Below are 14591 nucleotides of genomic sequence, written 5' to 3'. Positions count from 1 at the left end.
GCCCTCGTCGCTATTCGTCGTCGCGTGCTATCCAAAACACTGTAATTGCCTCAGAAATATATTTAAGCCTAGTTTCTTGAATAGTTGTAGAACTTCTATTCTATAGCTTCATAACTCACTCATGACTTTCATTCTGAACATTGTGAGCTCAGTGCGTATTCAATATAGATTTGGGTTTGATGCCCCCGAGTCTTAGTATAGATTACTCAGTATACAGTTGAAATTTCAGTATTCATAATCAATTCAAGAATACATGTCTCAGTCTAGTCCCATTCAATATTCCAGTATTATGTAACCTAGTATGATCCAGTTTTCCAGTATCATGTAACTCAATCATGTAATTCAGTATTTCACTATCATGTATAGCAGTATGATTCTCAGTTTCTGATTTAAATTCCTGAATGTTGAACACATGTATTTGGGCCTGAGGTCGTAGTTTATATGCTTTATGCATACTTGGGCCTAAGGCTGTAGTTTATGCTTTATGCATGTTTGGGCCTGAGGCCGTAGTTTATGCTTTATGCATTTTTGGGCATGAGGCCGTAGTTATGTGTACGTATACTTAGGCCTGAGGCCGTAGCTTGTGCACGTATATATTGGGCCTGAGGCCGTAGCTTATTCAGATAAACAAGTTGTTCATCATTCAGAAGAGGGAGTATTCATATCCTTACTTCCTTTGTTCAGCCCAGTTATCAGTTATCATTTCAGTTACCAGTTATCAGTTATTAGTCATCACTTATCATTTCAGTTTCTATTTCAATAGTTATCATTTCAGTTATCAATTATCAATTCTCAGTTATCAGCTCAGTTTCAGTTTCAGCATTTATAATTCTTTCTTTCAGTTGCTTTACATACCAGTGCAATTCAAATGTATTGATGTCCCTTTTGCCCGGGGCATGCATTTCACGATGCAGGTAATGATTTACAGGTTGATGATTCAAAGCGCTAGGATTCTCGTACCAGCTATTGGTGATCCCCGGTTCTTCCGGGGCATTATCATTATCTTAGTCTTTCAGTATTTACAGATAGCCAGTGTTTTCAATATTTCAATAGAGGCTTCATAGACTAGAGTAACAATTAGACAGAGTCGCAGGCTTTTCATATTAAGCCATGTGGACTACAAATATATTTCAGAATTGTATTAGTATTTTTGCACTTTGATTTATATCATTTAGACTTTCAGTATATCAGCATGTGTTAGTTTTTCTTCCGCATTCAGTATGTTATGATATCACATGTTGATTCAGCCAGCCAGTTGGTTCGCTCGGTCACATGTAGTCAGGCACCGAGTGCCGTGTTACGTCCAGGCCCAGGTTCAGGACGTGACATTGCACTAAATAGTTCAGACAGAAAAGCTCATATAGCAGTTACAGAATGACAGAGTGAACAGATAATTGCTAGGAGAAAGTCAACTTTACCCCTATTTAGCAAACTCTTGAAGAAGCAGACCGTTGCCAGTCCCAATATCAAGCACACTCCAATCAACTAAGTCCTTCTCACCTAGCCCAACAGGTTGAGGGTTGCCACCAACTACGTGATTTGACAGGTGATTTTGACAATTGTTACTGCACAGAGCTTTGGTCCAGGACGCAACAATTTCCATAACATCAGCACCAAACCTACAAAAAGACGGGAAAATAATAGATTAAAATATAATTTTTGATGAACGGCTTTTTTTAGAATTATCATTTTTTAAGGAACACAATGATCCAATGTTATTATTTGGTATGATGATGACATGAGTTGAGCTTAGATGGAGAAGTGAGGATTTGTATAGCTGACCCCAACTTGTTTGGGACTGATGCTAAGTTGTGGTTGTTGTAATGATCCATAATCCTATCCCATCGCTACTTTCTCTTTCAGGTTTTCTTTTAGGAGCTGGGAATGGTAATCTTTGTAAAGACAGTAAGAAAGCCCCATATTGCTTTCTATTGTCTGTTACTAGAAAAATATATCCTGAGCTAAATCCAAATATCTGTGATAATGACCAAGAGCTGAATCCGGATTATTTCCTCCAACCAGTCAGCTAAGTGGCATAAAGTTTCTTTATATGTAAAGGCAGAACAAGAATGCTGAGTATTAGATAGAACTTTGTCATTCTCTTGTTTACTATGATGAAATAATAGGAAGCACGAATAGGGAGAAATACCTTATGACATGTTCAAGATAGAAGATCTTTAAAGCTCAGAAGTGAAGCATTTCTAACCATATCCACGTTAATATCCAAAGCAGCAACTTTTTGATAGAGCAACAAATTGGGCTTAATCCGAGGATAGAGCATTATCTGAATACCTTCTTGCTGACATGATCATGCACCTTATTCCGCACGGTTTTACCAGTATCTTTGGTGAGAAATTTGTAAATAGTGTTAGGCTTTAAGGCATGTGGGAACTCACTACTCAGTAGTTAGTTTTTTTTTCCGGATAAGCAATATGTTAGTTCAAAAGTAGTTATTTTTTGGAGGGTCGGCGGGACATGGAAGCCTCAGTTCATGCATCTGTTTACCGAAATAACCTTTGCTCTCTCACTTCCATGACAAATCCACACACATAATAACACGTCTCAACGTTAATACCCAAATTTCATCTAGCTATAGTAATATATGAATGTGTGACTAAGGGAACGCAGAACACAACTACAGTATGTTAGTTACACTGGGTTAGTATTAGCTGTTTCCATGCATAAGGCAATTAGCAGGTAAAGAAAGAGGGGAACACGATACACAAAACCAGTTCAATTTACTAGATTACTAGAGGAACTTCCACCAAAGGACATTGTTTAATCAGCTGCAACAAAACATGAGCAGCAGAAAATTTGATAAGTGACGTTGTATAATATAATCAGATCTGTTAATTTAGATGACCGATCAAAGGACCTTCATCAAATGTAAAGGTAGATTAAGTTTTCCTTTAAATCTTCTTTTTCAGGAACCGGGAACCGTGGATAGGTAAAGCCTATTATTGCTCTCACCCACCTATTATTGCTATGCTCATAAGCTCTTCATTGGGTTTAAATACAGCAACGCACAAATTGAAAGCTTTGAAACTACAAATATGGTGACAGAAAAGTAAAAGAATGACATCTTAAGTGGATGGATAAAACAGAAAAAGTTGCTATGTTTTGTCCTGCTAATGCTTACCAAATTTCACCAGCGTGACCATGCTCACGAAAATTTGCCAATTCATCAGCATATGCAGAATCCCAGTAGCTCTGGAAACCAAGCATTGAAGAAACTCCTTCAGCATCTTGCTCCTCCTTGTCAGAACTGGTCGTACACAAAGATGAAAAATCAGATATTTGTTTCTTAAAGCTTTAGCAGTTGAAATTTACAGCTGGAGAATTAATCACAAGTGCAATATCACTAGGCAAAATATTTTAGAAGATGTTTCTAATCAATGATCTCTTCGTACAACTGTTTGCAATACACGGCAAGCATTTGAAAACTTGCAGTTTCAGCCACCACTTTATTCATAATTAACCTTATAATGCGGCGCCAACAGAATTATTCACCATCATTCCAGCACTAATACCCCCCCCCCCCCACACAAAATTTTTTTTATATTAATTTGTCTGGCTTAGTGCAAAACAAAATGGTTTAGTTTTTACACAACAATCGTTTGAAATGTCAGTTACTACGGTAAACAAGGGTTTGTTACCTGCAAAAGATGATGATAAGTAACCTACTACAACCCGTAAAATACACGTATTACACTGTCACTATATATAACTTAAATAATATGCAGCTTTAGCTATCACTTCATTCAAGATTAACCTTATAATGCGGCCTCAATAGCATTGTTAACCATCATTTCCAGCATTAAGTAGCTCCAAAATAAAATTGTTTGGCTCAATACAAAGAGATATGGTTTAATTTTTATACACCTATACTGTATAGAAGTTTACACAATCAGATTATGTTGCCAATTACTACAGTAAACAAGGAGTTGTTACCTGCAAAGATGGTAATCAACCTGCTAAAACCAGTTAAATACACACTATTAGCCATACACACTATTAGCCCTCTATTCTCATCTACTTGCCAGGATAAGATTTTTAACGCCCTTTAGAAAATACTAGTCTTAGAATACGCGCGTTGCGCATGTAACCTATCTCTATGAGTAACTTTAGTCTTTCTTTGAGTTATAAAATGAAAAGCGTACATTTTGAGGATGGTGAATATTACTATATATCACTAACTCAATAAAAGAAGAAATTGTAAAATAGAACTCCTCAATCATTAGTTATCATCCTACTGTGATGTGATTGTATGAGGATTTTTGTAGGAATATTTTATGAAAATTATTGTTATTAATGCGACCTACTGAAAGTTCGAATGTACTGGCAACTTGCAACTCAACCTCGTCTTTTGTTGATATTCACATGCCGCATATATTTGAATTAAAAGTTATGGCTAATTGCATTACAATGAAAACCTATATGTGGTTGTGTTTACCAAATAGCTTAAAATTTTAATACAAGGAAAACCTGTATGTGGTTGTTCTTACCAAATAAGATAAAAACTATAATTCTTCTAGCAATAAGTAGGAACGAAACTTCTATTAATTAAGATTGAAATTATAATTCTTCTAGCATTAAGTAGGAATGAGATTTTAATCAAATATGATTGAAATTATGATTCTTCTAGTATTAAGTAGGAACGAAAATTTTTGAAAAATAAAATCATGTTTAATTTCAAGGAAAAAGGGTTGAGAAAAGCACAAAAATTTACCAAATATAAGAACCATTGTCTTAATTATATTTGATTTTGAATCCCAAAATATTAGGAGTTCTATATAGATCAAATAAGGAAAAGTTTAATACGAATTAATTTATTTGATTTCAAAATCCTAAATATTAGAAATAAATTATTAAATTACAATCTTGTCCAACGTAAACTCTATTTTTAAAGGGGAAAAAAGGCGAACGACATTTCACTAAGGGCCTTCGTGCTTTTAATATAGTATAGATTAATAAGAAAAGTAATTTGACGAATCTACCCTAAAGTTGAAAAAAATAATTAATTTTTTTTTGATTGTCTAAAATGACAATATTTGAGAATAACTATTTTTATTAAAGATGAAAACCAAATGGGAAACGAGAGAGCAACAACAACAAACCCAGTCTAATCCCACAAGTGGGATCTGGGGAGGGTAGTGTGTGTACGCAGACATTACCCCTACCTGGTAAAGGTAGAGAGGTTATTCCCGATAGACCCTCGACTCAAGAAAAAGTGAAGAAGAGAAAGGAAAAAGAAGAAGAAAGAAGAAGAAGAAAAGAGAAAAAAGAAAAAGCAGAAGAGGAAAAAAAAAAGAAGTAGCACCATACAGTAACAACAAGAAAATATGAATGCTGACGCGAATGAAACAACAGGGTATACATAAAGCTCTAAGAATATGAAAAAATACAATAGTGCTATTAATACTACTGGTAAGGAAAGGGGAAACTCTGCGTCTGCTACATGAGTCTCGTTGCTCTAAGTATTCTTAAAACTAATTACATTTCAGAGTAGAATAACATTCTTAACTATGGTCCTTCATGCTAAAACATAATTTGATAACGAAATTAAAACATAAACGAATCTAAGATTTATCTAATCAATTTAGTATCGAAAGTGGATTGAGACACAAATTAATTTGTATTAAATTCAGTTAAAGTTAATAATCGTGTAATAATCATCTCTTTTGTAAAGTTACCAGCTTTAAGGATATTTTAGTAATTTTAATAGAGGTAGGTATTTTTACCAAACCAGCAACAACTTAATTTCAGCTTCAGCACTTCTATCCAAACTACTTATTTATAAAACCAACTCTAGCACTTAAAAGGCTTTTTTCAGTATTTTGCGCTTAAGAAGTTACTTAGAGGGTGTTTGGATTGGCTTTTAAGTTGGTCAAATCAACTTTTAAGCTTTTTTAGCTTTTTCCCGCATTTGTCAAAGTTAAAAGTGTTTAAAATAAGTTAAAAATTACTTAAAACAAGCCAAAAGCAATAAGTTGGGCAACCCAACTTATTGCTTTTTGGCTTAAAAAGTTTTTTATCATGAAAATTCACTTTTTAAGCCAATCCAAACGGGCTCTTAAATTCAGCTAACTTCAACAGGCTCTACTCGATGAAGTTCCGGCTAAATTACTTATCTATACACACATTTCCATAAACCAAAATTAAAGATTAAAATTACTATCGAGCGAAAAATAAAGATATAAAGGAAAAACCTGTAATTAGAGGCGGCACGATAATTGACAGCGGCAAGAGGTTCAGTGGCATCAGCATTACGCTGTTCATCGTCAAGCGTACTTCCGTATTCGCTCTTTATCGACCACGAGTCCGCCGCAACTGACCGGTCGTCATCGGAAATCAAGTCGGTTGCTGCCGCCGGTGTTCGCACCATCGTCTCGTCGGATTCCTCCGGCAGCAGTCTCATTCCGCCCATATACCCAATTAAGAGAAGATCAGCGAGAGATACCAAACCCTCAAGAGGAGAAGCAAATAGTAAGGAATTTTCAGAGTGATGTTCAGATACGGAAAAAAAAAGAAAAAAAAAAGAGAATGATGTTCAGATGTTAGCGCGTGTCGTCAATGTAAGGACTAACTTGTTTTTCACCACTTTTGATTTTCTTCGTGTTTTGCTTCATCTAAGAATTTTTAATGGTATTCACTAATTTTTTATTTGGCAGAATAGCCTAAATGGCACATGTATTTACACCACTTTTTCATGTCGATCCTCAAACTTAAATAATTGTCAATTGAACACTTATACTCATTCAAACCGTAAATAATAAACGCTTATGACATGAGGCTACCAGTGCGTGTAATACAATCTCCTACTAGTAGTGTCACGACCCGGATTTATCACTATCCGTAGTCATGATGACACCTACTAGTGAAAACTAGGTAGGCCGACCATTTGAATTATTTACCTTTTTCTCATTTTAACCCTTTAACAATTAATAACCAACATTAGATAAACAACGGAATTTAATAAGCGGAAGATTGAAATGTAATATTTTAATAAAGATGTCAATACTAATCCATGTATAAACTACCCAAAACTGGTGTCACAATTCCACAGACTGTCTAGGAATACTACAAATAAAGGTCCGAAAGAGTTATTACAACACTGTGTCTGAAATATATAAAAGAAACAGAATAAAAGGATAGGAGGAGACGCCAAGGCCTACGGACGCCTGCAGGACTACCTCGGATCTCCGAATAGACTGAAGGCAGCAACCCAAAGCTATAGTCCGTAGGCTCCAGTACCGGGATCTGCACACAGTACAGAGTATAGTATCAGCACAACCGACCTCATGTGCTGGTAAATGCGTAGCCTAATCTCGGCAAAGTAGTGACGAGGCTAGGACCAAACTACCAATTAAACATGTGCAGTTAAATCATACAAAGAGGAAAATAAAAACAAAACATGACAATTAAAGACAGGAAGGGAGAAATCATGTTGCGGGGGACAACAATAGCAACAGAAACCAACAGTTAAATGTAAAGAACACCGTAACTCAATTATCAATAGAAATCAGGATAAATCAAAGACAAGTGCACGACATCACCCTTCGTGCTTTTACTCTCGTCCTCACCATAAAATCAATAAAATCGGCACGGCATCACCCTTCGTGTTTTTACCTCACATAATCATGGCACAGAATGATCCTTCGCGCATTAACACTCATATAAAGGCACGGAATGGTACATCGTGCGGCACGGCATCACCCTTCATGCATTAAAACTCTCTCACAAATATCATGCACGACATCACCCTTCATGCTTTAACACTCTCTCACCAAAATAATACACGGCATCACCCTTCATGCTTTACCACTATTCCTCACCCAAACAACAATCACAAAGCAATAAGGGTAAGGAAATCAACAAATTCACAATAAAATTCCAGCAAGAAAAATAGTATCAAACAACAAAATCCCGACACGGGAGATAACAATAAAACAACAACATCCCGGCAAGGGAGATAACATTAAAACAACAACATCCCCGCAAGGGAGAGAATATCATAATCCTCTTTTCTTTTTCACATCTATTTCACAACCCAATTCACAATTTGAGTCAATGCTCTATAAGGTTCAATTACCAATTATACTTCCTCAAATCATGTTATAACTTAAGCCAATGCTCTTCAATGTTCAAATACCAATATTACTTCCACAAGCCTTTCTCAACAATAGAAATCATTACATAAGACATGAACAATATAGACAGAATCACAGTAATCATAGTATAAGACTCACGGGCATGCTTGACACCAACGTATAGATACTCGTCACCATGCCTATACGTCGTACTCAACAATTAACACATAGAAAATAGGACACAACTCATAATCCCCCAAGCTAAGGTTAGAACAAACACTTACCTTGATGCCACGAACACAATTCAAGCCTCATTTACCGCTTTACCTCTTAATTCCACCACCAATTCGCTTGTATCTAGCCACAAGTTACTTAACTATATCAATAAATGCTAAATGAATCAATTCCAATGCATGAAAATAGGTTTTCTAAAGTTTTTCCCAAAAAGTCAAAAATCGACCCCGGGCCCAAATGCTCAAAACCCGATTACTCATTCACTCATGAACCCAAATATATAATTTGTTCTGAAATCAGACTTCAAATCGAGGTCCAAATCCCCAAAATTTGAAAAAAACCTAGGTTCTCCCCAAAACACCCAATTTTCCCCATGAAAACCCTTGATTTTGAGTTGAAATCATGTAAAAAGATGTTAAAGATTGAAGAAAACGAGTTAGAAATGACTTACAATCGATTTGAAGAAGAACTTTTCTTTGAAAAATCGCCCAAGAGAGTTTATGTTTTGAAAGAGTTTGAAAAAATGAAAGATTTTCGGTTAAATTATGAACCAGGTCGCAGATGTTGCAATTGCGACCAAGATTCGCAATTGAGAACCCCTTCAAACCTGCTGATCTCGCATTTGCGATAAATGTTCGCAATTGCGAACTCGCATTTGCGATGGGATAGTTGCATTTGCGACAATGGGGACTTCTGGGGGTTTTCGCATTTGCGAGCAATGCTAGCTAGGGCATACTTCGCAATTGCGACACCTGGCCTCGCAATTGCGAGATCAGAGCCTGCAACACACATCGACTGAAACCTGCAACTTCCTAAGTTCAATTTCACTCCGTAGCCTATCCAAAACTCACCCGAGCCCTCGGGTCTCCAAACCAAACATGCACACTAACCTAAAAACATCGTACGGATTTGCTCGTGCTATCAAATCATCAAAATAACATCAACAACTATGAATTAAATCTCAAATTCATGAAATCATTCAAGAATACCAAAATTTATAATTTCTCAACTTTAAGTCCGTTTTATACCAAACCAATACCGATCTTTACTAAATTTTACATATTCAACCTAATTAATATTTCAAACTTGTATCGGGCTCCAGAACTAAAATACGGGCCTGATACCATCAATTTCAAATATATTTCATCTCCAAAAATTCATATATATTCCAGAAAATAATTTTCTTTAAAAATTTATTTCTCGGGCTTGAGACCTCGGAATTTGATTCCGGGTATACGCCCAAGTCCCATATTTTCCTACGAACCCTCCGGGACCGTCAAATCATGGGTCTAGGCCCGTTTACCCAAAATCTTGACCGAAGTCAACCTAAATTCATTTTAAAAGCAAAATTCACCATTTTCATATATTTTCACAAAATGGCTTTTTGGACACGCGCCCGGACTGTGCACGCACCTCGATGTGTGTGAGATAAAAATGAGGTTTTAAGGCCTTTGAACACATAATTTATTTCTAAAACAAGTGATGACCTTTTGGATCATCACATTCTCCACCTCTAAAACAACCATTCGTCCTCGAACGGACATAAGAAGGAAGTACCTGAGTCGGAGAAAAGATGGGGATAACGACTCCACATATCGGACTCAGACTCCCAGGTCGATGCCTCAACAGGCTGACATTTCCATTGAACACGAACAGAAGGAAAACTCTTCGATCTCAGGTTCTCAACTGATGAATGCCGGTCTAGAATATCTATCGGCTCCTCCTCATAGGACAAGTCCTTGTCCAACTAGACAGTACTGAAATCTAACACATGGGATGGATCGCCTTGATACTTGATCGCTGCCAACTCGACGCTACACTAAGGTAGGAAGAGCGGGTCGCAATAGCTTTTACCCAATATGAGGGCCGGGATCGATTTCCTCAGGGACCTAGTAGTGGAGTTGGATCGTCTGTCTAGCCTAGAGATGTGTTTGTACTCCTAATGTCACTTCAAACATTTTTGGGTTTTCGAATTATAACTATTTTTATAAAACTATTAATTAACACTAAATTATGCTATGAGAATATTGCTAAGTTGCATCTAATGGGACGAAGGGCACTAGGGTCGTGACACTACCTAGGTGGCTAATTGTCGGGTAGATGTTGCTAAGGTTCGATTGACATAATTGGGGCTTATGCTATAACCGTTGCACAATTTTACCCACTCTCACACCTCTCAGTAGAGAGAGTGATTTTTCCAATTGACTCTCTCGAGACCAAATGGGTAGGCAAATTAGACCAAGCAACTAGGGTTCAAGTAAGGTAATTACTCTCTCGAGGTTTAACCCGTTAATTGGGACTATCATTTCTCATGAGTCCATCCCAATTCCTTGTTGGGTCAATTTTGGGATCATAGACTCTCTTTCTCAAGAAGAGTTAAACCCACAAAGCTTGAATCAGTGTTTGCAACCACCAATTCTAGATTAGAACATAAAATCAACCCAAATAGCAAACACCATAGTCAATCTAACACTAGATGGCAACACCCATCAATTACCCACACTAGGGTTGAGCCACAACCCTAGCTAATGGGTTTAGCTACTCATGCTAGATAAAGAAATTGAAGAAATAGATGAAGAAGTAAACATATTAATTAATTGTTAAAATTAAACTACAAGAATCTATCGTAAATGTAAATCAAAAGTGCCAAAAATGGCTACAAATATCGTTCTCAGGAGCACAGCTCACGTCTGAATACAAAAGATGACCAAAAAATAGTAAAATGTTCTATTTATACTAGGCTGGAAAAAACTGGACAAAAATCCCCCCCGCGGGGTCAGTGTGGGCCGTACTAAATGGACCGCGGCCGCACTGGGCCCTTTGACTTTGACTTTTGCTTCTCTGAACTTGGACTCCGCGGACCGCGTAGAATGGACCGCGGCCTCGGAGGGAGATGGAGCGGTTCGCGCAATCACGACCGCGGACTGCATGGCATTGGCTTTTCAAACTTTCATCTCTCTGAATCTCATGATCACGGGCCGCACAAAAGAGTAGTGCGGTCGTAGAGCCTTCACCGCGGACCGCGAGATGTGTACCGCGGCCGCGTTGCCTCTAGCCTGGTTTACCAACTCTCTGAACCACCTAGTGTGACCGCATTCAACTTTGCGTGGTCCGCACTAGGTCTTCTTTCCTTAAATTTCTTGGTCTTTGATACTTGAGCAGGTTTCACTCCTTTTTTAGTCGATCTTTGACATTTTATCACTTTGTCGATCAAACCTGCAATCAAGCACAACTTGTGAGCCTTTTAGGGCTATTTTGTAACAATATATGATCAAAGCATAGGCAAGTAGGGTCATAAAATATGTTAAAATCTTAACTTATCAACTCCCCCAAACTTAAACCTTTGCTTGTCCTCAAGCAAACAAAATAAGACTCACTCCTTAAAGGAAAATCTAAGTAATTCCAGCTGTCCTAAAGTAACCTCAATAAGCATCAATTGGGACTAACAATTGCCCTCAATACAAATGGATCATTAACAAAATTTAAACTTTGAAAAACTATGGATCAAGTGTGACACAAGAGCATCAAGAATTTACTCATTACATCAAAGAACTCTCTCAATAACTTTGGTCGCTGTGGAACCCAAACTCACACATCGTCAACTCTCCCTAAGCAAACCTCACCTTTTAAAGTATAAGCACACAAACCAAGGTTAATGGGAATTCACTTGTCTCTCTCAAGGAAAGGTCACAAGTCCGGCTCTAAGTACCATATGCTTGACCCTCATGTAAGTATCTACTAATGCGAGCGTCATCCAACTAAAGATCATATAGAGCTTTTGTGGAGTCAATGTGAAGGCTTTTGGTTCAGGGTAGGAAAAGTTGTTGGTCTATATGGGTTCTATCTTCCCTTAAGTACTTCTTTTGATTCATTTTAGCACAATTCTTTTTGACTCTTTGAGTATTTCACTTCTTTTCAAGGGGTTAGAGAGACACATTGTCACTCTTTCTTATGCAATTCAAAGCATTTCTTCTTTTTCTACTTTTTCCCATACCTTTTTCACTTTGTTTTTCTTGAATTCCGTTTTATTCTTTGCACATTGGGCTTTCTTTTTGATTTTTTATTGCCTTCCTTTCCTTTTGCTTTTGTAACTTTTACCACTTTGTTTCCTTTCTTGTCTCTCCCCCCCCAAACTTAGACTTTTGCCATTACTCAAGGGACGATTTGGGTGCTAAGAGAGGGTATAATTTAGAACAGGTATAGGCTTGTAGCATTGGTTCTTGAAAGAAAAAAGTTTAAGGCTCAAAAATATTAGCTAGGGATTATATCATTGATAGGCTATGAAATTGTTCGACTATTATTTGGATCAAGGAGAGCCTGTAATCACTTCTCAAGTCAAATTTCACTCAAACTTTCGCCTCAACAAACATTCATGGCAAGTTCTAGACCATTGGCTCGGGACTTAGACTCACAATTAGATTTCTCACCACACACACTCAAGGATTGCTGAAGACATAGAGTTAGGGGCCCACAACAACCTTAGACACGATTAAGCACACAATAGTCCCGAAAGACCACATGATGTTTGTTTGGTCAAAACAAGAGTCTCAAGGTCACTACTTTCACCATCCTAAACACAACCACTTGTCTTTGACCATGGGATCAGAGGCAAATGTGTTAGGCCCAAGTGAATCTTTGCTTGAGGTACCCTTAACTATAAACTACTAAAAACAAAAGAAAAATCAAAAACGGAGTCAATCCCTTAAGAAGGTTGTCACGCCATCCATCATCAGGAAGAGCCACCCGGTTCGCATAATACTCCACCCTTGGAAAGAACCGTGGCATTAAGAAAACCAAGGGCTTATTGAAAACGCCAAAAATGAAACAAAAAGGATGTGAGCCTATCTACTAAGCTAAAAATGAAAAATTTGTATGAAAATAGAAAATAGAATGAATATTTACAATAGGAGATTAGAATATACAACGGGGGATGAATATATACAAAAATGTAACTTTATATACAGACCAAAGAGAAGATAAAAATTGCGATAAAAGTAACCAAATGTAAAGTTATATACAGACCAAATAGAAAATCAACAAAAACATAAACTAAGTCAATTAATATATACAATTATCCGGATAAAAAGTAGGGCGCACCCCCACAAATAAAAACTGGCATTATCCCCAGTGCCAACTAAATAAATAAGCATCAAAAATCAAGATTAAAGGATATAGGAGCTCCCTAAGCCTCGTTTGTATGCATGGGAACATGAGTGGTCCCTGGGTCCTCTGTATGTACGAGAACCTTAGACTGGTTCTCGATCTCCTGCTGCTCAGCTGCTAGGACTGGGGCCTGGACCTATACAGACTGAATATCTAGAGCAACCTGTGGCTGACTGGAGGAGACCTCATGTGGGTCTGCCAACCGGATGACCGCCTCGTCTGCACTTGGGAGATTCCTCTTCTTCCTAGGAAGCCTCTAAGTCTGCTCATGTTGTGGCTCTGCTACTAGTGCTGCTGCTGGGGCTGGATCCCCAAATAATAAGTCAAGAGGCATCTGATCTACTATCAGCTTGTCCACATCTGCTCTCAGCTGTTTCACCGACTCCTTGGAAGCCCTTGTCTTTCGTAGCTTCTTGTGCTCCCGGGCAAGCTCCTTCAGGGCCTTGCCATGTGAATCCACTGCCTTAGCCAAGGCACCCTGAGTAGTGATGATCTTTTCCTGGTTCTCCAGAATCTTCTTCAATGTGTCCTCAATGGACTGTGGAAGCTGAGCTAGCTGCGATGCCGACTGAGCCACAATGGTAGAAGTCAAGGTGGACAACTTGGATGACGCAGCTAACATCCAGTTGTTCAAGCTAAGAAGTGTCTGACTCAGCTGGTGGGCAGTGATAGGATGGGCCCGGGAAGATGGAATCTTCGGGCCAGCTGAAGTAGAGGGACTAGCAGTAGTGGAAGGTCCGGGAGGCATGTTAGCAACTGTGGAGGCAGGCTCAGTGTAGGTCTCTACCGCAATCGGCTCTTCAAACTGGCCGGTTGAGGCAGAAGCAGGCGGCTTGTAATTTTTTGTCTTTGGGGTTGTCTGACCCCTTCAAACTGTGCCATGAAAACGGAGCCACATGTTTGACCTTGATGTCAAAAGGTCTCTTCTCCACCTTTAGGTCCCGGAAATACATAGTGAGGGTGCTGGGGAAAGGGCAGTTCCGGTCATATTCAACCACCACTGCAGAAATAATGCGGGACATAACATTTCCCACATTGATAGGGTATCCCGCCATAATAGATACAATAAGAACAGCCCGGGCAAGTGGAATAGTTTGATCATGG

At 38.2% G+C, this 14591-nt stretch overlaps 1 protein-coding gene across 1 annotated transcript; it reads right to left on the bottom strand.

Annotated features, from left to right (window-relative positions):
* Positions 1-1342: 1342 nt before the first annotated feature.
* Positions 1343-6427, bottom strand: LOC104213473 (uncharacterized). Its single transcript, XM_070158234.1, is given in 3 exon segments — positions 1343-1619; positions 3140-3265; positions 6210-6427. Coding segments are annotated over 3 exon segments (621 nt in total).
* Positions 6428-14591: the final 8164 nt, after the last annotated feature.

This window comes from Nicotiana sylvestris, chromosome 9 (genome assembly GCF_000393655.2).
Source record: "Nicotiana sylvestris chromosome 9, ASM39365v2, whole genome shotgun sequence".
NCBI classification, from domain to species: domain Eukaryota; kingdom Viridiplantae; phylum Streptophyta; class Magnoliopsida; order Solanales; family Solanaceae; genus Nicotiana; species Nicotiana sylvestris.
The sequence above is the reverse complement of the archived record's forward strand: the minus strand, read 5'-3'. Positions and strand labels throughout refer to the sequence as shown.